This window comes from Dromiciops gliroides, chromosome 5 (genome assembly GCF_019393635.1).
Source record: "Dromiciops gliroides isolate mDroGli1 chromosome 5, mDroGli1.pri, whole genome shotgun sequence".
Classification (NCBI taxonomy): Eukaryota; Metazoa; Chordata; class Mammalia; order Microbiotheria; family Microbiotheriidae; genus Dromiciops; species Dromiciops gliroides.
In genome coordinates, this window is record NC_057865.1 from 37,883,140 (window position 1) to 37,909,006 (window position 25,867).

The 25,867-nt window shown below is 38.6% G+C and overlaps 1 protein-coding gene across 3 annotated transcripts in view; it reads left to right on the forward strand.

Moving 5' to 3' along the window:
• The window catches only part of ANKRD28 (ankyrin repeat domain 28), a 183,243-nt gene that overhangs the window by 152,990 nt on the left and 4,386 nt on the right, over positions 1–25,867 (forward strand). For 2 of the 3 annotated variants that reach the window (XM_043965044.1, XM_043965043.1), the window contains exons 15-27: positions 1,937–2,048; positions 5,380–5,406; positions 5,948–6,022; positions 13,925–14,126; positions 14,397–14,484; positions 14,757–14,874; positions 15,636–15,855; positions 20,189–20,276; positions 20,366–20,449; positions 20,992–21,137; positions 21,556–21,638; positions 22,011–22,093; positions 24,150–24,241. In XM_043965044.1, the coding sequence (XP_043820979.1) occupies positions 1,937–2,048; positions 5,380–5,406; positions 5,948–6,022; positions 13,925–14,126; positions 14,397–14,484; positions 14,757–14,874; positions 15,636–15,855; positions 20,189–20,276; positions 20,366–20,449; positions 20,992–21,137; positions 21,556–21,638; positions 22,011–22,093; positions 24,150–24,241 (1,418 nt within the window). Of the gene's footprint in view, positions 1–1,936; positions 2,049–5,379; positions 5,407–5,947; positions 6,023–13,924; positions 14,127–14,396; positions 14,485–14,756; positions 14,875–15,635; positions 15,856–20,188; positions 20,277–20,365; positions 20,450–20,991; positions 21,138–21,555; positions 21,639–22,010; positions 22,094–24,149; positions 24,242–25,018; positions 25,169–25,867 lie in introns of those variants that run through there. The other variant, XM_043965045.1, reaches the window with a different exon arrangement.

Below are 25,867 nucleotides of genomic sequence, written 5' to 3' on the forward strand. Positions count from 1 at the left end.
ATGATTTACTTCTATGAGTTTCCCCTTCTTTTTAATCTTTAAAAATATATTGGAGATTCCTATCTTACCTCCTTTATAGGGTGTCCTGTAAGTCAAATCCAATGTTTGTTAAAGCACTGTACCAATGTAAGGTGGCATTGAACGTTGTTCTCCTGTTTCATTTATGGTGAAAATGTTATTGTACAGTTCTTCTAGTGGTATCACCTCTGGTTTTTGGACAGAGATTTCACATTTACACTGCTTCCATTGATTTATGATCTCATCAATGTAAACATTTCCTTAATGATCTAAATTATATTCCATCCTGGGGAGCTTTCCTCTAGATCTCTTGAGATTGTCTGGATACTTAGTGAGCACATGGGCTGTCTTAGTTATTTCTCCCCATCTTGCCCACCTTTTTTCCTAGTCATTCATGTCCCTGATAGACATTTCTTATGGTAGTTTTTCTTTAGTAATGTATTGCAGCCTTAAATTGGTGTACATTTGACAGTGAAGCCTTCTCCAAATGAATGATTGTGTGTTAAATTATTGGCTTTACTAGGGAGGGAAAACCCATGTGTAAGCCTTACAAGTCATAATGGGATTTGTTATAAAGCTCTTAAGTAGAATCACCCCAGGCCTTAGGAGTGCTAGAAATGAGAGGGGAACTACAGTCCTCCAGTGGCCTTAATTTCTGATTGACCTCTCAACTCCCTTGAACCAGACATTCTCCGAGGACTTTGTGTTCAGTGTTTAATAAAATCAGACCTTTCATGATCCTCTCAGTTGTTTGTAGTCCCCCCAAAAAAACTAACACACTAAAATTACTCTGTTTACTTTGTGTATAATTGGTATGCATTTACCTTTGTGTGTGCTTTTCAGCATAAAGTGATGGAAACTCTTAGAGGACAGAGATAGCTTCTATTTTTGTCTTTTGTGTTCCAGGAGCAAGCACAGTGCTGCCAGCACATAGTATATGTTAGAAATGTTCAGTGAGTTGGGTTCTATTTCTTGGTGGCCATGTCAGCTCCCATGAATGCAGCTGTCATGTCTAAGATTGCTATCCCAGTGTACACATTACACAATTACTCCTCTGCTTCTCTTTATACCTTACCTTTTGCTAAGTGCTCTTCAAACTCAGGGTTTTTGTGGGGTTTTTGTTTGGTTGGTTTTTAAACAAGTAATATTGTTTCTAGTCATCTCACAGTAGTAATTGGGAATCATGAAATCCTCAAAATGTATTTTTTTATATATTTTTAAATATGCCTTGTAGGCCTTTTGGTTATAAGAGAAATAGTGAAAAGGTAACAATAACACAATTAACATTCCATGGTCCCATGGAAAGAGGAGACTTTAAACCTAGATTCAGAACTTGTCGCTGAAGCTTACTGTTTAAACTTGGGTAGGCCTAGGCCCCAGTTTCTGAGTCTATAAAGTAAGGGGGTTGGACTGTCTGGTTTCTGAGGCCCTTTTCCAGCTCCAGATTTGTAATTCTATGGACCATTTTATCTTGTTTGTTCCTCGAATTTGGGAAAGTGGATGAGATAAATACTGTATTATTAGAGCTTTCACTAGGAATAACGTTCACCTGGGGCATTCCAGGAAACCAGAAACAAAATCGACTCATCACAAGAGGAGCTTTTTCCCTTCCCTCATAGAAGATTTCCTCCTTTGTCCTCTTCTCCAAGGAGTTGGATGGAAGTGGGAGGAGGGGGAGCCCTGAAAGAGAGCTGCTCTAACAATGGAACTCTGGACTCTGGGCAAAGGAGCCCACTGGAATACTAAAGAAATAAGGTCATAGTTACATAGAAATAGTTGGAATTTTCCATGTTACTGATGCTATTTTCTATGTAAGAATCGTTATATGTAAACAAATGTATTTTTTGAATTACTCTCTTTTTTACTATTGGTTAAAATCTAGGATGTTAAGATTATGAAGTTTATTGTCACTCCATAGGTGCCTGGAATACTTACTGAGAAATGATGCAAATCCAGGAATCCGTGACAAGCAAGGATACAATGCAGTTCATTATTCTGCTGCTTATGGTCACCGTCTATGTCTTGAACTGGTAAGAATGCTACTTTCTTATGGGGAATAATATGATTTTGTATTTGAATAAGTAGAAGAACAGACTAATAACTAACATTTGTATGGGCTTACTATGTGCCAGACGTGGTGCTAAATGCTTTACAGTTAAATCTTTTGAGCCTCACTACAACCCTGGTAAGTAGGTGCTATTTTACAGATGAGTAAGCTGAGGTAAACAGGTTTAAGTGACTTGCCACACACTTGGTCACACAACTAATAAATGTCTGAGGCTGGATTTCCAGGTCTTCCTGGCTCCAGGCCCATGCTCAATCTACTGTGCTTCCAAGCGCCATTGATCTTGTCTGAGTAGAGAAGAAAAAAGGACTCCACTTTGTCATGTCAGAGATGCTGGGCCTTGTCTCAGGAACGCTCTCCTGCACCTTGCTATCTTCTGTCAGATGTCATGATCTGTTTTTTCCCCCTTCACTAACCAGTTTCAAAGAAAATTTTATACCCAGGACCTTACTTGTCACCCATTCTCTCAATCCCTTGGAGTCCAATTTCTGTTCTTTTTACTATCCCCAAACTGTTGAGTTTCAGGTCACCAGTGACCTGATGATTGCTAAATTATCAGGTCTTTGTTCCTCCCGGTTCTTTCTACGGTATCTGACCCTGTTGATGACCTTTGTTTCTGATTCTCTCTTCCATCAGCTTCTGTTACATAGCCTCCCTTGGCTCTCTTCTCTCTGACTACTGTTCTCCTTTCCTTTGTCTGCCTCCAAAATAGGCACCTTCCAGGACTCAGTCTTTGGTCTTCTCTTTGCTCTTTCCTTGGTAGTCTCTTCCACTTTCATGGTTTCAACACTTGGCAGAAGACAACCAAATTTATTCCAGCCCTGATTTCTCTTGAGCTCTGATCCCACATTTTCACTTCTTTAGTGGACAGCCCCACCTGGATATTGCACTGTCACACCTAGCTTAATCTGGATTAATCTTCCTGCTAAAACTTGTTCCTCCTAACTTCCTTACCTCTTATTTGTTATTACCAGTCTTTCTAGTCACCAAGGTTCTTCCCTTTTTCTCACTCTTTCACATCTAGTCGTTAACTACAATTTTATCAATTCCACCTTGACCTCTACTCACATAGCTACTGCTCTAGTTCATGCTCTGACTTGTCACCTCGATTGTTATAATTGACTCCTTACCTACCTCTCCTATCCATCCTTTCTGTAGCTGTTAATATTCCTAATGTGCCAGTCTGTTTACATCACTTCTCTCCTCAAAAACCTCAGGGACTCACCCTCACTGTGAGATACAAAATAAAACTTCTGTTTCTCTTCATGTACTTATTCTCCATCTTGGCCACACTCAGTTACTTACTGATCTCTGGTCTGGTATTGCCTTTACCAGCCTATGACATTTATTTGCACATGCTCTCCCCTGTGTCTGTAGCTCCTTCCGCTACTTCATCTGTCCCTTCAAAGCTCATCTTGAAGCTTCTCTGCTTCTAGCCATTTAAAAGTGGTTTCTCATTCTTGTATGTGAGATCTCTAAATTAAAATGCCACCTCCTACAAAAAGACCATTCCTGGTTTCCCCTATTGTGAGTGCTTTTCCCTCTCAGTTAGCTTCCATCTACTCTACATTTATCATGTATTCAGCTGTTTGTGAACGTGCCCCCTCCCTATTAGAATATAAGCTTTTTGAGGGCACTTAGCACAGTGCCTAGCACATAGTCATTAAGCATGTTATAAATGCTTGATGACTGATACCACCTTCTAGTTGGTGTCTTTGACATATCCTGTGAGATGATAGGCCCTGCCATTTTCATCTTTATGTCCCCAGCACCCTGAATAATGGCCCTAGGTTTTGTTCAGTTGAATTAGCTGAAACTGTAGATAGCTAGAGTACAATTAAGTCTTTAAAATTCCTATTTCCTAAATTTATATATTTCTTAAAGTCCTACTTGACCTAATTAAGTTTGGCTCTTTTATTCCGTATTAACTTTATAGAGGCGGGGTTAGCTAGGTGGCACAGTGGATCAAGCACTGGCCCTGGATTCAGGATGACCTGAGTTCAAATCCAGTCTCAGACACTTGATACTTACTAGCTGTGTGACCCTGGGCAAGTCACTTAACCCTCATTGCCCTGTCCCCGCACCCCCCCCCAAAAAAAAAAAAACCCTTTATAGACGGAAGGAGAAATTAAGAAATGAGAACTCTGATTATATTCTTACCTTATTCTTACTTTCTTATTCCTTTCTTACTAACTTCTCCTTTAGCCAAATGCCTACCACATCTTCCCAAGACTTCTGGGAATTCATGAAGGCAGCATCTTCTTATTGAGGGAAATACTCAGCTGAGACTTTACCACTGCAAAAGAAACATTCATTTCATATATTTTGTCATTCACCTTAACCAAAGCAGGTTATGTGATGTAGTTGATAGGGCACTGAATTTGGAGTCAGAAAGACCTGATTTCTAATGCAACCTCAGACGTTTACTAATTATGTGACCCTGGACAAGGTTCTTAACCTCACTGGCCCCTGGAGACCCTACCAGTTCTTAATCTATTATCCTCTGAACCAGGAGCAAAATGTGGAGTAAGCTAAAGGGTATTTATACTGAAACAGACACATCAGGCCAAAGCTTATTCAAACATTTTAAAAAACAAATCAGAAACAAGAAACAAAAATTACAGGGAATAAAGGGTAGGAGGGAATGAGAGGGCCTACTGTTGAATTTTCTTGCATATTTTACAGAGTTAGAGCATACATTAGGGGTGATACAGAAGTTTCAGATTTAAGTATGTTTTGATTAAATTCTTTGGTCCAAACTATAAATACTGTACTCATTGCTTAAAAAGTCTAGACAAATACAGAGTTCGTGTTTATCTCATACTGTATCAGACATAGTATAACATTATCTACCCTACAAAGAGGCAAGGAGGATTATTTTGTAAACTTCATACCCACTCTATAACTATGAAATTGCCCAGGGTCACATAGGCAGTATGCATCAGAGGAGAGACAAAAACCCAGGTATCCTCCATGGCAGAAGGGCCAGCCTGCATTGGTCAAAGGAGAAACTCAACAAGAGCTGCCAATACACATAAAACGACAGGTCCCATCCCACCCAAAAATTGTCTGTGTAAATTGCTATTACTACTTTTGGAAAACTTTTTCTTTTCTTGGAAGGCGAGGACAGTACGATGTTTAGATTATTGAGCACCCAAATATATAGATTCGGGAACAAGTAATGAAGTAATAACAAAGCTCTTGGCAATACAGAATGTGTTTAATATTTGATATTGAATGTTAAATAGCAGTGATACTGTATAAAATATGTGCTTTCTTTTTGAAATTCATTTCAGATTGCCAGTGAAACTCCCTTAGATGTTGTAAGTATATACATTTTAAAAATACTGCATGAAATATTTTGTAAGTTTAGATATGGTTCTGCCTAAAATTCTGGGGTAGAGTAGTGGATCTCCTATGGTTGGGTTTTTTTCCTTCTGATCTTCGTATCCTGCTTAAATTGTCTTTCAGTAATAATGGCCTTAAGTGGGCCCATACTTACCATGTTACATGTAGAAGTGATGATCAGAGCCAACTGGGAAGATGACAGTATATATACTGTCATATACTATTTGAGAAACTAAAGTAGTGGCAACAGTTGATGAGCTTCCTTCCAACTCTTCTTTGGTATATCTTCAAATATCACTTCGTCCTACAAACTTTTTAGTTTTAATCTTTAATTTTTCAGGCACTTTAAATAGGGGATTTTAAATAGGGGATTTTCAGGCACTTTTAATAAGGGATTTTAAAAACTCAGTTTAAAAATAAAAATTAGTATGAAACTTTTAAAAAATTGAATAGCGACTATGTGTGTTTTTTAAGCAACATTTTTCCACATTTTAAATGTGCCTTTTTTTCCTTTAGTTAATGGAAACCTCGGGTACAGATATGTTAAATGATTCAGATAACAGAGCACCAATAAGCCCTTTGCACTTAGCTGTAAGTACTGTTTCCTTAAATTACTTGATTCTTTATTTTCCAGATGAATTTTTCATGTAATATAAAATTATTTAGAGATGATGGCAATAAAATGAATAGAGTTTGTGCTTACACTCATACAAATACAAGTACTAGTTGATCCAAGCCAACTAGATCAACATAGGACCACTTCCCCCAATGGCTCCAGCCTGACATCACCCAGTCCCACCACAGTCATCTCTTACCAGTTGTCACAGGCGATCCCTTCAGGATCCTAGCTGCTGGATGGACGTGACCCCTGTGATGATCAGGGAGCCATCAACTACAATCCTTGCCATAAGTTGGAGGACCTTTGGCCCTTTTCTGTCCTGCTGCTTTGCCCTTCAAACTCCTGAGCATTGCCTTTACCATCTACCCAGTTACATCTTGAACTCTTAAATTGCAAATGTGGTCTCTTTTATACTTCTTTTAGAACACAGTTCTTTGACTATGTATATCATATGCACAATGAATATAATATATATGACATGTATATGCATTCTATCTGCATGCCCATATCTGCTGCATACCATGCATGTTTCCATTGCCCTTTAGGTGGTGATCCACAGTTTAAATCCTTTGAATGTAACAGTTAGCTAGGTAAGAGAGAGAGAGGAGGGAAGGGGAGGGGAGGAGGGGGAGGGAGAGGGAAAGGGAGAGAGAAGGGAAGGGGAGAGGGGAAGGGAGGAGGAGAGATGGGGAGAAAGAGCAAGAGCAAGCGAGAACACACCTATGTGTGTATCTTGGAGAGAGAATTCAAAGACATATAAATGTGAGAGACCATATGGTATAATGAATGGCAGGGCAGTTTCAGAGTCAGGATACACTCTGTTCAAAACCAACCCACCTCTGACACATACAAGTGGTATAGTCTTGAATAATTCAGTAAAGCACTCATTCACCTAAGCAGTTCCCTGTAGGTTACAAAATAGTTACTGATCTGCATTGATGTTTCCCCCTTATTTTACAAATAAGCAGACTGAATCCCAGAAAGAGAATTCAGCTTTTCATACTGCCCCCAAAATCTCTCCTCTTCTCCTCCACTGAAAATAAGCCTATAAGTCTTCCCAGATTTCTTTGAAATCAGTCTTTTTAGCATTTCTTACAGCACAATAGTATTCCATCACACTTATATACCATAACCTGTTTGTCCATACCTTACTCTATGGGCACCTCTTCAGATTCCCATTCTTTGCCACTTCAAAAAAAGCTATAAATATTTTTATACATGCTAAATTAGAGATTGTTTTTTTTAGGGCTAAACTCTTAATATGCCCTTCTTCCAAATTCTCCTCCCTCCCCTCTCTCTCTCTCTCTCTCTCTCTCTCTCTCTCTCTCTCTCTCTCTCTCTCTCTCTCTTTTTTTTTGGTGAGGCAGTTGGGGTTAAGTGACTTGCCCAGGGTCACACAGCTAGTGTCAAATGTCTGAGGCTGCTTCCTCCTCTCTTTACCCTCCTATTTCCCTGTTTAGTGAAATGTAGTTCTGAACCCACGTGTGTAGAGGAGATAGAAGTATCGGCCATTCCACACCCCTCCACCCTGTGTTTGTATAGACTTTTTCTTACACACCATGATTATGCAAGATAAGTTTCCCTAACCTTCTTTTTCCTTCTCCCCCAGTATATTCTTCTTCTGTCTTTCTGTTCTTCTCTTAAGATCATCAGGACAACAATCTACCCTGGATATATGACCCAGACTGGATAATGGGCAACAAAGCTACCAGTTGGTCCCTGACCCCTTCACATTGTCCTGTCATGAATCTGAACATGCCCTGGTATGGGTCTGGAATTTGTCTCAGTGCACAGTCTCTCCCTGGGCATTGGAATATTCCATGTGCGGCATACTCCCGGACAGCTTTTATCCCCATTATCCATGTACTTCTGTTTCCTTCTGCTGACTTAGGCTAGACAAAGGACTCACTGTGACATTTTCTGGATTCCTCTATCAGGATTTGGTCTGTTGCATTTTCTAGATCTCTTTAGAATAGGGTTGGTTGGTTGGTTGTTTAGGAGGAAGGGATGGAAGAAGATGAGCTCATTCTTTGGCTTCTTGCTACTTTGTCACCTTGGCTTCAGCCAAAGTCTGGTTCCACAATTTCTTTGGCACCTCTGGGTGTGTGACCTTGAGCATCTCTCTTCACATCCATAGTGCTCAATGTCCTCATCTATAAAATGAAAGGTGAGACTAAATGATCTTGAAGGTATTTTATGACTTTATTCATTCCTCCTTCCTCATAATGTTAGTAAACTGTGTGTAGGGGAAAGGTGAATGAGAATAGATTTTTTAAAAATAACCTTAAAACAACCTTACTTGCTTCCTCTTCCATTCAGAGTTTACTTCTTTCTTTTCCTGGTATTCTTTCTCCTTTCAGGCATTCTATGGACATTTATTAAGTGCCTACTATGTGCTGGTTACTATGCTGGATACTGGGATACAAGTATAAAAATGAAATAATTCCCTCTTGCAAATGAGATTACATTCTGATTGGGGAGATAACAGGTACACAGATAATTCTATACAGCATAAATATAAATTTAATAAATACAAATTAGTTAAGTACAAGGCAGCTCAGTAGGAAGAACATTAACGGTGATTTCAGAAAGACTTCATGAAGATGGTGCTTTTTATTGGTATTTTTGAAGAGAGCAATTTGACTAAAGGCCAGATTGTAAAAGATTGAAGAGCAAGTGAGGGAGAGGAATAAAGGTGAAGGTGGTGAATATTGCCAATGTTCCAGGGAGTTTGGCTGAGAAGGCAGGAGAGCTGTAAGATGGTAGTTTCTGGTGAAAGTTTTTTTAAAAGATGGTTAAGGCTTTGAGAGAGAGGAAAAGAAATGGTTTAGGATGCGTCTGCAGGGGGAGATGTAGAAGAGTTGGCCTTGGCAAGGAGAGGGGAACTCAGGTGTCTGAGATGGGAGGAAAGGAAGAGAGAGTGGAGGATGGTTTCAAGAAATTTTGAGATCCAGAGGAAGAGTAAAGGTCACTCTCCATCCAATAGCTTCAGTTTTGTTTTTGTTTTTTTTTTCAGGAAAGTAAGAGGCAAAAAGTCCTCACCTGAATGAAAGTGAGTGGGGTTTGGGGAGATAGTTTATCAGAAACTTGATTAGGAAAAAGGTTTAGAATAACGTCCATGGAGAATAAGATAGGGAATTAATTAGGGAAAGATAATGTTATTAAATATAATCAAATAGGGGCAGCTAGGTGGCACAGTGGATAGAGCACCGGCCCTGGATTCAGGAGTACCTGAGTTCAAATCCGGCCTCAGACACTTAACACTTACTAGCTTTGTGACCCTGGGCAAGTCACTTAACCCCAATTGCCCCCCCAAAAAAACAACAACAAAAACAAAAGTTAAATATAATCAAATAAATATTAAGTGTCTCCTATGTGCCTGATAGAGAGGCAGCTTACATGACTCAATAGATAGAGTGCTGGGTCTGGAGTCAGGAAGACCTGAATTCAAATCCAGCTTCAGACATATATTAGCTGTGTGACCTGGGTAAGTCACTTAACCTTAGTTTGCCTTAATCCACTGGAGAAAACCCATGGATTTAGTCATGAAGAATCGAATATTACTGAACAACAACAAAATAGGCCAGGTATAATGCTAAGCTCTGGAGGTACAAAAAGAGACAAAAGACAGTCCTTGCCCTCAAGGAGCTCAAAATCTAGTGAGAGAAACAACAGTAAACAAGTTAATGTGCAAACAAGCTATGATCAGGATAAACTAGAAGGAAGAGTGGTTGGACAAAACTTTTTATACAAAATGGGGTTTGAGTTAGGACTTAAAGGGAGCTAGAGAAACTGGTAGGCAGCAGTGAGGAAGGAGGCCATTCCAAGCATAGGGGACAGCCAGAGAAAATGCCTTGCAGCTGAGAGGTAGAGGGCCTTCTCTGTGGAACAGCCAGGAGGCCAGAGTCACCAAATTGAAGATACAGCCTATGGTGGGGAGGAAAGTTTGAGAAGGCTGGAAAGAAGTATAATTTCTGTTTTCTAATTTAAAAATGAATATTTTCATATAGATATTCAATAAAAGCTGAAGTAGGATGTGTGGTTTTTGCAAATGCTTTAACAGCTGATAAAATTTTACATCTGTAAAAATTAAATTTAAATTCTATTTTTAAAAGCCCCCCCCCCCCAAAAAAAAAAAAAAGGTAGAGAAGGCTGGAAAGGACAGTCTTGCTGTAGTGAAGACCCAGGTGAGGTTGGAGAACATATACCCTGCATCAGCATGATTCTGCATTCTTCTCCAGCTACATTCAGCAACAGAGGAGGCAGGTGGTAGCAGTAATCCAGGGCTAACATTGGCAAGAGTTGAGTGGGGACAGGACAGGGAAGCAAGGGATCCAAGAGTTGGGGACAGTATAGAGTTAAAACATGTAACTCTTGGGTTGGAATTTAAAAAGGGAAGAAAATGAAGTCAGAGCAGGGTGATGGCCTGAGCGTCCACTGTGTATGTGTATAGTAGATACTTAATAAATGATTCCTGACATAGTAACATGCGCCAAACTCAGAAATGAATGGTTTTTAAGCTGGCCATTCCTAGTTGGGAATGGAAACAAGTATCTCCTCATTAGATTCCCCCAAAGAATTATGGTGCTGTTATCATGTTTACATTTTTGTGCTTCCTAATCATTTAATAGCAATTTTTATTTAAAGGCTATTATAAAGATTTACAGGCTATTTTTAAAAGTGCAGTGGAGAGCCACTGAAGTATGCATGTAGTGTTTTTTGCCCAGCTAGCTTGGCAGTGGTTTGCACACTAATTGGAAAGTTTTCTGCAGCTCATGATGGCGTTCCCAAAGAGGCCTCCCTGCTAACCATAGCCTCTGCTGTACACAACCCCTCTACCACAGTGCAGCTACTGCTCTTTTCCCATGTGAAAGAAGGACACAAAGGGAAAGGAACCAAAGCACTTGACAAACCTTTACGTTTCCTTATGCTCTTCTCTTATTTTTTATTTTGATTCTTCTTCAGACTTAGCTTCATGTGGTGGTACTAGGACCCATCTATATTGCATTGCTTTTTTTTTTTATATACCAGTATTATAATAGTATCAGTACTCGAAGCCCTTCTGACTCATTCATAACTTGTTTACATAGTTATTGTTTCCTACTTCTTTGTTTTCTTCCTTGGATTTTTTATTTCCTTTACTCTTCTCAAATTAATTCTATACTACTTTTTAGAGATTATTCCAAACTTTCCTCAAACTTTTCCTTAGACCACTAATTTATACTTACTATATATTGACTATCACTCCTTTTGCAACCTAGCTTCAGCCTACCTTTCTAGTATAATTATACATTATTCTTTCTCGTGGTTTCTACATGTCTGACAAAGTGGTGCTTGTATGTTCACTTTTCAGTAGGTGACCTCAGCTCACTGAAAATCTTCAGGCCTGCCCCTTCTCCCCAGTTTTACACTTCAGATCACCATAGCATCTCCCCTTGGTCTCTCCTTTGCCTCCTGTCTTGGAGAAAAAGGTGACCCCTTCCTTGCCAACACCAACCTTCTAACTTGTCTTCTTGATCTCATCCTCTCCTGCCTCCTTTAAAAGAAAGGGACCTGGGCAGCTAGGTGGCACCGTGGATAAAGTACCGGCCCTGGAGTCAGGAAGACCTGAGTTCAAATTTGGCCTCAGACACTTGACACTTACTAGCTGTGTGACCCTGGGCAAGTCACTTAACCCCCATTGCCCTGCAAAAAAAAAGAGAGAGAGAGAGAAAGGGAGCAGGTTATGAAATAGTAGAGAGCCATTGGAGTTAATTGAATGGGGGAAAACGGTAATATGGTCTGATCTCTGTTTTAGGAAGATCAGTTTGACAGCTATGGGAAAGATGGACTGGAGTAGGGAGAGACTTGCAGCAGGCAGAGTGACCAGTAGGCCTTTGTCACAGTCCCGGTCTGAGCAACCCCATATTGGGTGGTGGTGGTGGAGGGCAAACGGGGGTGAAGTATTACAAAAGTAGAAGTGATAAGACTTGGGACCAATTGGATGTGGAGGAGGTCAGGGTCAAAGATGACACATCGGTTGTGAGCCTGAGTGACCAGGAGGATGCTGGTGATCTTTACAAAAATAGGGAAATTAGGAAGATGGGACGGTTTAGGGGGAAATGGAGTGAGTTCAGTTTTGAAGATGTCTGCAGGGCTTCAAGCTCAAGACATCCAGAAAGCCGTTGAAGATGCAAGGGTAGATGTAAGGGAGAGGTTTGGACTGGGTAAATACCAAGCTCACCAGCATAGATGTGATAATGGAATCCATGGGACCTGATGAGATCACCCAGTGATACAGAGAAGAGAGACAAGGACCATTCATGGGCAGTGAGCAGGAGACTTGAGTAGAGCTGCAGCAATGCAGCAATGGATTCTCAGGAGAGGATAGAGTATCAAGAAAAGAGGGTGATAGTGTCAAAGTCTGCAGAAAGGTCAAGAAGGCTGGGGATTTGACAATTTGGAGATCATTTTGAGACAGCAAGTTTTCCACAAAAAAAAAAAAGTTAAAAAAAATGGACCCTTATTATCAGGTTTATTATTATATTCCCCCATTCTTTTTTTTTTTTTTTTTTAGTGAGGCAGTGGGGGTTAAGTGACTTGCCCAGGGTCACACAGCTAGTAAGTGTTAAGTGTCTGAGGCCGGATTTGAACTCAGGTACTCCTGACTCCAGGGCCGGTGCTCTATCCACTGCACCACCTAGCCGCCCCCTCCCCCATTCTTGAATGGGAATATCTGGACTCTATCATCTCCTCCTTTCTAATACAGTTTATTGGGTTCTGCTTGTGGTGCTATAGATAGATAAATTGACTTTCTTCCATAGGAATTCAGGAAATGCCTTCTCCATTTATATCATGAGAAAAACATAAAGCCAGCTTTGAAAACAGTCTTATTGTTTCTCTATGGAGAGGGTTCAGTATACCAACATAAATAACTCAAGTTTTTACAAGCAAAAAGCTTCATGTTAATTTTCCAAAATCTCTTTGCCAGTAAGTTTTTTATCTACTCTCTGGATCAAGCATGTACATTATCATGGGGATGAAGTGGGGAGCAGAGGGTACAGAGGCCAAGGCTGGTTAATTTTGAGCAAACTTTCCAATGTTTCATTGCTTTTCAGAACATCTCTGTTTCCTATTCCCAATCAAACTTTTAAAAGCACACACTTGTCATCACTTGGACTTTTGAAACTGTTTACCTGATTAAAATTAGAGTGGATTTCATATGCTGTCTCTATATGGTGACTCTGGTGTTTGGGCTATCTCTTAGGTTAAAGATATGTAGATGATAGATATTTTGTTACTAAAAGTATATAGTTAAGAGATTGGCTAATCGATATAACACACAGAAGAAAGGTTTTTGATCAATTCATCTAGAACAGTCACTTTCCTTGTTGGGACAATTGTCATTATAGGGCTATTTGTTTTACATTTATTAACCTCCTACTATGTTAAGTGTGTAGTGTCTTTGTATGCTCAGCATAAGATGCAGAATAAAATGTTTGATAATTTAACTCAAGCTAGGTGGTGCCAGGCCAGGAGTCAGGAAGATCTGAGTTCAAACCCAGCCTTAGACTTTTGGTGACTGTGTGACCTGGGCAAGTCATTTCACCTTGTTAGGGTCACAACTGAAATGACTGGAATGCCTTACCCTTTCAGTTAACTAAGTTAACCTGAATGCTGCATCCCCCATCCATAAACACAACTAGGGTATTAGTTTTATATGCTGTATTAATCGTTTTTAATAAAATGGTTAGTTCAATTACAAGAATTTTTAATATGAAATGTTAGGATTCATATAAAGCATAGTAATATAAAGAATGTATTTCCTTTGTGCTTTCTAAAATAATTTAAAGTTACTCTTATTTGATGTGGATTTTAAAAAATTTTTCTTTCAGGCCTATCATGGTCACCACCAAGCATTAGAAGTGTTGGTACAATCTTTGTTAGATCTTGATGTGCGGAACAACAATGGAAGGACACCCTTGGACCTCGCAGCCTTTAAAGGCCATGTGGAATGTGTGGACGTGCTCATTAATCAGGGAGCCTCAATCTTAGTCAAGGATTATGTGGTAAAGAGGACACCTATCCACGCTGCAGGTTCGCTGGCACTGTTTCCCTAAGTGGTGCTTAGCATCATCTTTATTCTCATTGTATTTAGTTATTCTTCAAAGTACTAGCATAGAATAAATTATCTGGAAATTCATCACATCCTTGAATAACCAAAGAAGCAAACTCTATGCAGGTACTTAACAAGAAGCTTTATAGATTGTGTAAGGGGTGAAATTCCAGATAACTTATTCTAAAGTTAAAATCTTCATGCTATCTTTATGACTATATCCACTATTAACCTTATATTTTACTTTACAGCCACAAATGGTCATTCAGAGTGTTTACGGTTATTAATAGGGAATGCAGAGCCACAGAATGCAGTGGACATTCAAGATGGAAACGGACAGTAAGTTTTAACAAAGGCCTTTTTGTTTCTTTCCTGGATATGAATTCGCGTGTATTTTATATTTTTGGCCATGTGTACTTCTAACTTACATAACTATATATTTAAATTTAAATTGTAGTGCTCTTAACATGCAGATATGTAAAATAATCTACAATAGCTACATTTAGAAAAAGTAAAAGGTACTATTACGGTTTGTTAATATTCATAGAGTAAAGAAGGGATATTAAGTAGTATCATTAAATCTTCTGTGCATCATACTCTCTGTTACTCAGGACTCCCCTGATGCTGTCTGTTCTGAATGGACACACAGACTGTGTTTACTCACTACTGAACAAAGGAGCAAATGTAGATGCCAAAGATAAGTGGGGAAGAACAGCATTGCATAGAGGGGTAAGAAAACATTGTTTTTCTTTGTAACATAGAAGTGGATTGAATTTTGTTGCCTCTCATTTTCCTGATTAAATTTTACCATCAGGTAACCCTGAATCATTTACCCATGTATTGGAAAGAGTTATGAGGTTATCGTGTACAGTTTCATCAGGCTGCATTAATTAATTTTAGATGAGAAAATGCCAAGTGACTGAAAATATAGAGCTTAAAGTAATCCGGTTCAGTGCCTTTATTTTATAGATAAAGAAACTAAGGCCCACAGGGATGGTTTTTATCATGATGCCACAGCTATAATTGGTCCATTTCACCTCCTCCCCCACCATCTCATTCCTTTACCTGTATCTTTCTTTTCCCTTCTGAATTTTTTAATTTTTTGAAATTTCATTGATTTCTCAATGTTTCCCATTTAAAAAAAAAAAGACAGATTAATCAGGTATATAGCTTAATAAAAATGTCTGAATTAAAGATGAGATTTAATCTAATTCTTATTTTGTGACAAAAAATTTGAACCATTCTCATTTAACTCAAAAAAGCAAGGATAGAAATTATGACTTCACATAAGCCTAAGTCAGAGAATGACTGTTTTCTAATAACAAATTAACATGCTTTTTCATTTTTTTCTTTCTAACAGTAATAATACTTTGAAGGTTTTTTTTCATCTTAATATTGTGTAGGGACGCTAGTGTAGCTTTTTGTGATTTGTGTCCTTTACATTCTGACTCTTCGTACTTATGCCAATATGCAAATTACTTCTCTTCTAGGCAGTTACAGGCCATGAAGAATGTGTAGATGCATTGCTTCAACATGGTGCCAAGTGTTTACTGCGGGACAGTAGGGGTCGGACACCCATCCACTTGTCAGCAGCCTGTGGGCATATTGGTGTTCTTGGAGCACTGTTACAGGCAGCAGCATCTGCAGATGCCATTCCCGCAATAGCAGACAATCATGGCTATACGTCACTTCACTGGGCCTGCTACAATGGTAAAGTATTCTTTTATCATGGGAAGAACAGGTTTCATTCAATCTTCATATGAGTGGGAAGCCCATAGACATTATATTACACAGAGCCAACAAATCCAGTTTGATGTTGTTGTTCCTGCAGTCTACCTTTATGCCGGTCATTCCCAATTCATGAAAGGCACCCCCCCCCCCCCCCCCGGCCACTTCTGTTTCTGGGAATCCCTGGTTTTATTCATTGCTCAGAAGTGCTGCCTTCTGTGGAAGCCCTTTCCTGGTCCCCCCTCCAAGGTTATGTGGACTGACTTGTGCGTGTTCTTAAGAAACCTCTTGCGTATTTGCTTGTTGTCCTAGAATGTGAACTCCTCAAGGACAGTGACTTAATGCTTGTGGATCAGTTAAACGCCTGCCTCTGTATAAGTTGCTGTGCTGATTACTAGAGTTCAAAAAAAAGACAAAACAATCTGCCCTCGAGAAACTTATAGGGTGATCAAACCTATATAGAGATAATAATGAACTAAGTGCTATGGAAAAAGCCATTTTAAAAACTTTTTGAGTGTAAAAAGTTAATCACTTTTTTGTAGGGCATTGCAAAATTATTGTTTTCAATGTATATCTTATATAATATATTTGGATATTTTGGGTATGTTCTTATCCTATTATAAACATACTTGTATTAAGGAACAAAAAATGTAAAGCTTAGGAAAATATTGAAATGTAGCATATATTCCAAATTGAAATATTCATGTTCATCTTACAAGCACATCACAAGATAAAATCCTCATTATATCAGAGCAGGGTACTGATATTTAGCATATTTTAAAGAAAGAACAACTTTCAAGAAAGGTTTTCATAACCACATATTTTTACCTTGACTCTGCAATATTGTTAAAGGATTATTTTTAGCTATTAGGACTTCTCATAAAGTTATTATTTTGCATTATAGTCACATTATATCTGTCTTCAAAATATGATTTTTTTTAAGAAAAGAGGGTTTTTTAAAAATGGTAGTTTTGGGAAAGGAGTGTTAGTAAAATTAAGTTTTAAAAGGATGAAAGGCATGCAGATTTGTTTTATTAAAGATTGTCAGAAGATTTGTAAAGCCTTGAACTGATCTGTGGCTTTGTCATCCTTTTTGGAAAATACTGTAATATATCATACGTAGTACATGTGTTATTGTGTTTAGGTTTGTCCTTAACACAAAAATAAAAAGGTTTTTGTGTTGCGTTACAATATACTTTTTTAACAGTGGTGTCAAGCACCTATGAGATGATTTAATTTATACAAAGCTGCATTCTTTCACGTTTTTCTTTTGTTTTTATTGGGAGTCATTAAATTTGTAATAATTATTTTAGAAAAAATATTCTTGAAATTTGGAAGTTTCACTCTCAAATTCATATAACTAACAGCTTGGTTATTATTACCCCCAAATCCCCTTTAACTACTTTTGAAATTCTTGAGATTTTCTATTTCTGTGACTAAGGAGGTCCAGATTATAATCCTATGTTCCAAACCTTGGCCTTATCTTGTTTCAGCTTCCTAAACTATACAAACAGGAATGATAAAACTTTCTTCTTCTGTCTTAGGGATATTTGGAGGGAAGTTAGACTTTTTAGTTTTGCTAAAAGAAAGAAAAGAATTTATTTGCCAGTCTATAAAAGTGCTTCAAATTTTTAAGAATCACTACATAAATCCAGTCTATTTCTATTCCTTTCAGGCATATCACTCATGCTCTCCTAACTTCAAAGTTTAAAACCACAGCCATAGTTAACAACTTTGGCAGTTGGCCCAGATCAGTGCCCATCTAAGGCAAGCACAACATGTACCCTCAAATGAACTTTGTAATTTTATAAGTGAAAATAAGATATTCAGTTATTGGGGCAACAAATTATTATAGTGTTTTAGGGGTAGAATCTCAGGCTTCTAAAGACCCTTTGCACTGCAGCATGTGATTTCACCAAGCCCCAAAATGCTGTGGAACCTCCTCGTGAACTCCGCAATCTTTATGGGCTGGGCTTACCATCCATAGAAAACCCATAGGGTCATCTAACCCTACCCATGAGATTGGGAGTCTACCCCACCAGAGAGTCTTAAGCAAAGTTTCTCTATATATAACATGGGAAGGAAATTGGTATGGAGGTATAACATGGGAAAGCACTGTTACTTGTGGAGATAGGGCAGAAGATAGATTGATTCTCCTAAAAAGGGGAAGCCACAAGGAGGGGTATGGTGGATATTTTATGGGACCAAGAATGGGAAGCAACTTTTTAGCTGTTATCTAACCTGTACAGCTCTTCTTATCTTTCCACTGTACCGTAGGGATATGTGCCTTCTTGTATCTTCTGAACTCCCCATTTTGGGTTAAAGCCCTGGTCACTCCAGTTCTGGCTCTATATACAACTTATCAGATTTTTTTCATTGTTAAAATTTCACTATCAAATTTTGATTTCAAGGATCCAAATTTTTGTTTAGCCTGTAAATAAAATCTAATGAAAAGAGATAGTACATTCTCTCAGCATGTATAGGGAATTCATCTTTCTTTTTGGACTTGCTGCTGAATGCCCTCCACAGTTGGTGACAATCCCTTTTTGAAAGCCTGTATATCTTCCTGTTTTATGCCTTGTTTGAGATCACTAATCAGGTATTGAAAATTTTTTTCTGTTATTACATATTTCAAAGATATTTTCTATGTCTTTGGCATATGCATGGGAGATACCTTGGTGGCCTTTCAAGCCATATTTTGCCCTACCAAATGAAGTATTATTTATAGTCAACAAGCAGTAAGCACAGTGGGATCTTATAGTCTCTACATCTTTCAATCAATTGTGATTGAAACTGAGACTGAATTATATAATTCTCCATACTAATTCTTTTCTCAAGAAAAGTGTTTATGATATAAAGGTGTGAAGCATCTATATAATAAGTCTTTGATCTTTCTCACTCCTCCTCCATTCTTTGCAATTTATTTTCACTGTCCTAATCTATTCCCATCTTTGCACTGAAGTCACTGAGAATCAAAGTATATGTTGTTTTAATTTGTTGTCTTATCAAATTCTTCATAGAATTTATCTTCATCCTCTGAAACCAGTGTTAGCAAATAAGCCACCATTATTTTCATGGTTGCCTTTTCACAGATGCTTATTATGTGCCCTAAAGTATGACAGTGTCCTGTGAAATAGTTCCTTGATGTCCTTGGGCATATAATAAAACCATCTCTTCCAACTTCACTTTACCCCTCTCCAAGGAATATCTTCATCACCAAGTGCCCAGCCTACTGCTGACAACTTCTCCATACTGCATTAGTCTGGGCCTCAAAAATTAGATTCATTCACTTGCCATGGAAAAGAGGCAAGAAAATGCATCTTTCCTCCCCCTCCCCCTTTTTTTTCTTGGGTGGGGAATACTGTATATACTGTCTAGTACAGTCTATGGCTTAAGAAGGGCCCAAGCAGGCCAAATTTCATTCCTGTCCCAGCTCTGCTTCTGACTCTTTGGACGTTGCCACCATAGCTCAGCTGCCTTCTAACCCTGAGCGTGCCCTTAGCACATCTGGCCTCTTCACCCCGCAGCATCCCTTTGCCCCTGCAGCTCATTGCTCTTATGGGTGTGTTTCTCCTGAAACTTCCCTGCAGAGGAGGGACCCAGGCCAGTTATCCATCAATCTCTCCCTGTTCTCCTTCTGATGATTCAGTATCTTTTTTTTTTTTTTTTGAGGCAATTTGGGTTAAGTGACTTGCCCAGGGTCACACAGCTAGTAAGTGTTTAGTGTCTGAGGTCAGATTTGAACTCAGGTCCTCCTGACTCCAGGGCCGGTGCTTTATCCACTGTGCCACTTAGCTTGCCCCTTCAGTATCTTTTATGTTGTGTCTTTGCCCCATTAGAATGTAAGCTTCTTGATAGCAGGGACTTTTTCTTTTTGCTTGTATCTGTATCCTCAGCACTTGGAACAGTAAGTGCTTAATTAACACTTGTTGACTTGCCTTGGTTTGGCTGAACTGCATTTTATCCCTTTCAGTTCTTTCTTGGGAGCAATGACTTGATGGGTACGGAAGAAGGAAAGGAGATATTTAGACATGGCGATGCACAAACGAACTCTGTCAACACAAAAATGTTCAAACTAAACAAAAAAAGAAAGCTGGTGATAGCAATAGCATTGTAAAATGTTCTTGAGCTGCCTGCTGCTGCTGCTGTTTCTGAGTAGGGGTCTTCAAGCTTCATGTGATTCCCAGATACCTGAACATGGTGTGCTGCCTTAAGACTAATAAATTGATTGTTTTAATGTTTTAAACTCTGCGACATACATTTCACTTGAATAACCTTGGATTTTAATATCTGATTTTTTTTTTAACTTCTTTAGGACATGAGACGTGTGTCGAACTTCTCTTGGAACAGGAAGTCTTCCAGAAAATGGAAGGAAATACTTTCAGCCCATTACATTGTGCTGTGTAAGAAAGCCAAAATAAATCACACTTGTTTAAAACACTAAAAATAAATTCTTTTGAGCCCTAAGTAACCAGCTTGTTGTTTTTCATAGGATAAATGACAATGAAAGTGCTGCTGAAATGTTAATTGATACATTGGGCACTGGTATTGTAAATTCAACGGATACAAAAGGAAGGTAGGAACTCAACCTGTAACAGTTTACTTTCCATAAGAAGTAGTCTTCTTAATATTTTAGCTCCCATAGTGTTATTATTTGTTAGTAAAATGTCAGTTTTCAGGTAAACATGCATAAGGTTTTGTTTTTTTTTTTAAACATCTCTTGTATGCTAGTTCATTTCTAGTTCAAGGTCCACTTGAGTTACTAACATATAAATTATTGTAGAAAAAATCAGGGAGAGAATATTCCAAGTAAATTTGTCAACCAATTTGTAGCCTGATGATAATTTTTTATAGTCTTGGAAATTTTTGCAAAGAATACTGAACTGGGAATCAGGAGAGATTGAGATCTATCCCATTTGCTTGAAGTATGAACTTGTATTTAACCTCTCCCTCAGCCTTAATTAAATAATTTGGAAAATTGGTTATTGGGGAAGATGAGTGAACCAGATATCTTAAAGTTCTTTCATAGCTCTAGAATTCTGCAAAACTGAAGACTAATTTTTATTCTAGCAATAAAAAAATGGAGCTTTATTAATTGTGAGCTTTGCTGTATTGCAGAACTCCTCTTCATGCAGCTGCCTTCACAGATCATGTAGAGTGTTTACAGCTGCTCCTCAGCCATAATGCTCAAGTGAATTCTGTAGATTCTTCTGGGAAAACACCTCTAATGATGGCTGCAGAAAATGGACAAACAAATACTGTTGGTAAAGAAATGACCTAGGAATTTCTATTGTTCCTATAAATCATTCATCGCATGTAATGCACAGGGTTGAAAATGGCTTCCTCTAAGAAAGGCATGCTTGGGGCTCCTAGAATGAACAAGGTGCTGCTAGTTATAGGGTTTGCTACTGAAGTTTACAAACCTTGCTAACTACATTTTTAGTCACTGAACTGGTATTTTCATTTGCCCCAGTTGATTGAGAGATTTAAGCTTTCTTAGTCTGGTTGAATAGTCTGGCTTTAAATGATTACATTTTATAAACAGAAGTGTTGTTGCTACAGTACTTTGTTCTTTTCATTGTATATTCTTCAGTTCAGAGAATGATTAAAATACTAACATGATGTTCCTTCTGTAAGAATTGCTGCACTTTCCCCTCCCTCTAATTCCCTTCTTCCCCACAGAGATGCTAGTTAGCAGTGCTAACGCAGACCTGACACTACAAGATAACAGTAAAAACACAGCACTCCATTTGGCATGCAGTAAGGTAGGTACACATTTTCATTTTTAAAAAGCATTATTTTAAGTAGTGGTATTATTGAATTCTATATATAGATTATTGGAGAATGTTTTACAGTGAAGTAAAGATGAACTTTAAAATGACTTGGGGCAAAATCTTTATCACATCACTTAAATCAAGTTTTCATATCACATATCAACAAAAGTACTTTGATGTGTTGAAAACTGTAATCAGGGAAGAACCCCTCCCTTAACCTATTATCGTCTCAAATAAATGTCTGTAAATAATTAAGACCTGTTCACTGTTAACCAGGGTAAGGTCTTGAATACATGGTACATGTAGAATTTGTCATTAATAAGATTAAATTTTCAAAAAGAAAGTTTTTGATTCTATGTTTAGGGACATGAAACTAGTGCCTTGTTAATCCTGGAGAAGATAACAGATAGAAACCTCATCAATGCAACCAATGCAGCTTTGCAAACGTGAGTATTTCTCATTTCCACTTTTGATCTACCAGGATATAAATGCAAAGAGATGAGTGAATTTTGTGTGTGTGGATTCATTGACTGAATAGTCACATTTCAAAAATTATTATAACTGGGAAAATTTAATTTTTTTCCAACTAGAAATATTCATAATGTTTTTGAAATTATGTTTTATCTAGAACCATCTATAAAGATGTTACTGAACATTATTTTGATCTTAAACTTTATAAGAATGTTCAAAATGTTTCTTTATACCATTTAAATATTTGGGGATACTGAGAGAATCATTTTTTGAAGAAATTCCTTCAATAATTATAATATTTGTGTAATGTGTGTGTTCCTTGACTAGAAATCTGCCCAATAATAATCTTGGGACTAGTCCAAAAAAAAAAAAGAAAAGAAAGAAATAAAAGCACCCATAAAACTTTTTTTTAACACCTGACTTCAAGTCTAGCCTCAAATACCTAACTAGCTATGTGCCCCATGCTAAGTAATTTAACTACTATTTGCCTCAGTTTCCTCATCTATAGAATGGGGGTAATAATAGCCCCCCATCTCCCCGAGTGCTGGGAGGTTCCAATGAGATGATAATTGCCTTGAGCATAGTAGGGGCACAGCAGACCAGCTGTTCTTGGATAACATCTAGATGATGTCATAACGTAGGAAGATAAGAGTGAGGTTACTAAGCTAATATATTAGATGAAAGAAATGTTACACAGGAATTAGTTGACAGGTTGAAATAGTGTGTCAGAACCAACAAGATGAAATTTTAACAGAAGCAGTTAGAAAACAAGCATTTATTAAGTGCTCAGCATGATGTGAAGCCGTCATTCTCTCCCTCTGGAGTGTGAGCTCAGCCTTCAATTGCAGTCAGGGGAAACTGAGCCAGCACAAGTTTGCTAAGGGGCAAGGCACTGGCAGAGCAGCGGGTTAGCAAACCTCTATTCTAAGGGTAAGGAGGCCCCTCTAGCCAGGTTAGACCCTAGATCCTGAAGAGGAATAGGGCAGAATTGGGTCAGAAAAGCAGGCTGGTGCCTGTTTGTAAAGGGGTGGTGAGAGGGAGTCACTCGAGCTGATGGAGTAAGGAGGTTCTATGCATTTCTGCAGTTCGGACAAACTTGGGTATGTCCAGAAGAAGGTGATGTGCTAAGAGTCCCCAGAGCTATACTGATCGTACTGATCAAAGGGATTGAGGACTTTTAGCTTGATAAAGGAGATGAAGCAAAATGACAGGATGATTGTCTTCACACACTCATAGTTGTCCTGAGATTGTTTGACTTTAGCTGGCAATCTTGCTAGACCCCAAATCGATAAGATCTGTTGGAACAACACTTGGGCAGTCATCCCGTGCTTTTGCCATGTGACCAGCATGTCTTCTCTTCATAGCATACATTTCCCTCATGACATCTTTTATTCTGTTCATCTTTAATGCTCACCCCCACCACATGGGTTATCCATAGCCCTCTGTGGGGGTTCATCGTGTTACAGGAAAGACCAATGGATGACACTTACAGGGAGGCAGATTTAAACTCTATATTAGGAAAAATTGTCAGACAATTAGATTTCTTTAAGGTAAATGTGCTGCCCTCAGGAAGTAGCGAATTCCCTTCCCCATCATTGGAGTTATTCAGGGCAGTACTAGCTGATCACTAGTCAGGGATGTTTAGATGAGATTCATACTTTTGGTTACGAGGTGAAACTAGATGACTTCTGATGACAAACTAGGTTGTCGGGAGGAACAATTATAGCTTATATCTAAACCTGTGATTAAAAGTCTAGTTTTGACTTTTAGATTAGTTGTGACTCTCTTCCTCCACTGTGCATCTTCCCTCTCAGCTTTGAAGTAAAAAAGGTTGAATTAAGTCTAGATTCATGCTCTGCCTTCACTGTATTGGCATCTGATATGACTCTGTCGCATTGAGGATTCTGGACATGTGCTTGTGTTTATTATCATTTCGTTCATAAAATGGCAGTTTAGTCAACTAGATTGTTTCATTTTTCTATACTGCTCCTCAATTACTCTTGATCAGCCACATCTGTCTGCCTTTTTCAGACCCTTACATGTTGCTGCCAGAAATGGACTCACAGTCGTAGTACAAGAACTTTTGGGGAAAGGAGCAAGTGTGCTTGCTGTAGATGAAAATGGTAAGGAGTCTTATTACTTGATGTAAATCTAAATTTAAATGACTTAAATGCTTTAGTTCTTTGGGGCGATCTGCATTTTATGTAAGGTGAACCTTTGATGGTTGGAAAGGGGGGACGAAAATCATTATTATTGAGTAATGGTAGTAATCCTTCACGTCTGTAGCACTTGAGCATTTATAAAGCATTCTCTTTACAGGAAACCTCTAAGTCAGGTAGTGTGAGGATCATTTTCTCCATCTGGTCCTTATAGACACAGGTGACCAGCATCAGGATACTAATATTGGCCTGAAGAACTTAAGATTGTTTAATTTAGAGAAGAGAAAGGTTTGGGGGAGGTGAGACAAGTGTCTTTAAATGTGTAAAGGGCTGTTATGTGGGGGAAAGAATGGACTTTCTTTACTTGGCCAAGAAGCCATAGAAGCAGTGGGTGGACTTCTGGAGAAAGATATTTAGGCTCAGGAGAAAGAAGAAATAGCACAAAGAGAGCTGGCCCCCAATATGGAATGGGGGCTGCCTTACAGAAAGAGAATTGTCTCTTGCTAGATGTCTTCAGACAAAATAGAAGTCACCACTTGGTGGGGATTTTGTAGAGATGGTTTTAATTCTGAGTAGTCTAGTATCCTCTGAGGATCCATCTGTAATTTTGTTATCCATACTTTCAAATGAAAAAAGCTAAAAATCAGAGAGGTTGACTTCCTTGTGGTCACATAATTATGTCAGAGAGTCAAGACTCACAAAAATTGTCTCTCTCTCTCTCTCTCTCTCTCTCTCTCAAAGTCTAGAGCTCTTGCTTCTTCAGAGCATAGCCTGCGAGATACTAACACCAAGAGGATAGGACAAAAGAAATCAGAAAATTCCCAGCTAAGGAACTGAAGGATTTCTGAAATCTGATAAAGGCTCCTAAATAAAGTTGATCATTATCATTTATCATCTGAATTGATTTTATTAATTCTGTACATGCATCAAAATATAAATTTAGACTGTTCCTTTATTTTTAGAAGGTAGTAAATTTAATTTTTAAAAGACGTACACAAAATCCTGTGTTAAGTGAAGTTGAGGCACGTTAGTATAATTTGGAAATCTGCAATTGGATATACATAGCAGATGCTGACTGTACCGTGTTGTTCTGTCAGTCAACAAACATTAAGCACCTACTGTGTGCTAGCTATGGCACTAAGCTCTGCAGATACTAAGAAAGGCTCTCTATTAATATTTTATATATTATATCAAATCTTTTGTTCCTGCTTTCCCAGCCTATTGGGGAAGATGCCACGCAAATGACTGTGTACAAACAAACCATAGACAGACTAAACCCAGAGAGAAGGCGCTAAGACTCTGGACGATTGGGCAGGTGTTCCTGTAGAAAGTGGGACGTTAGCTGAGACTTGAAGCCAGGAGGAGGGAATGAGGAGGGAGAGAGTGCCCTGAGTCAGGAGGTGAAGTGTCGTGCTTGTAGACTGGCCAGGAGGCCTGGGTCATTGGCTCACAGAGGACATTGAGAGCAAGGAGGGGTCAGAGAACTGGAGAGGTGTGAGGCAGGGGTGGGCTTGGAAGGCTTTGAAAAGCCAAACAGATCCTGAAAGTCCCAGGGAGCCACTGGCATTTATTGTTGTGGGTGGTCTGACC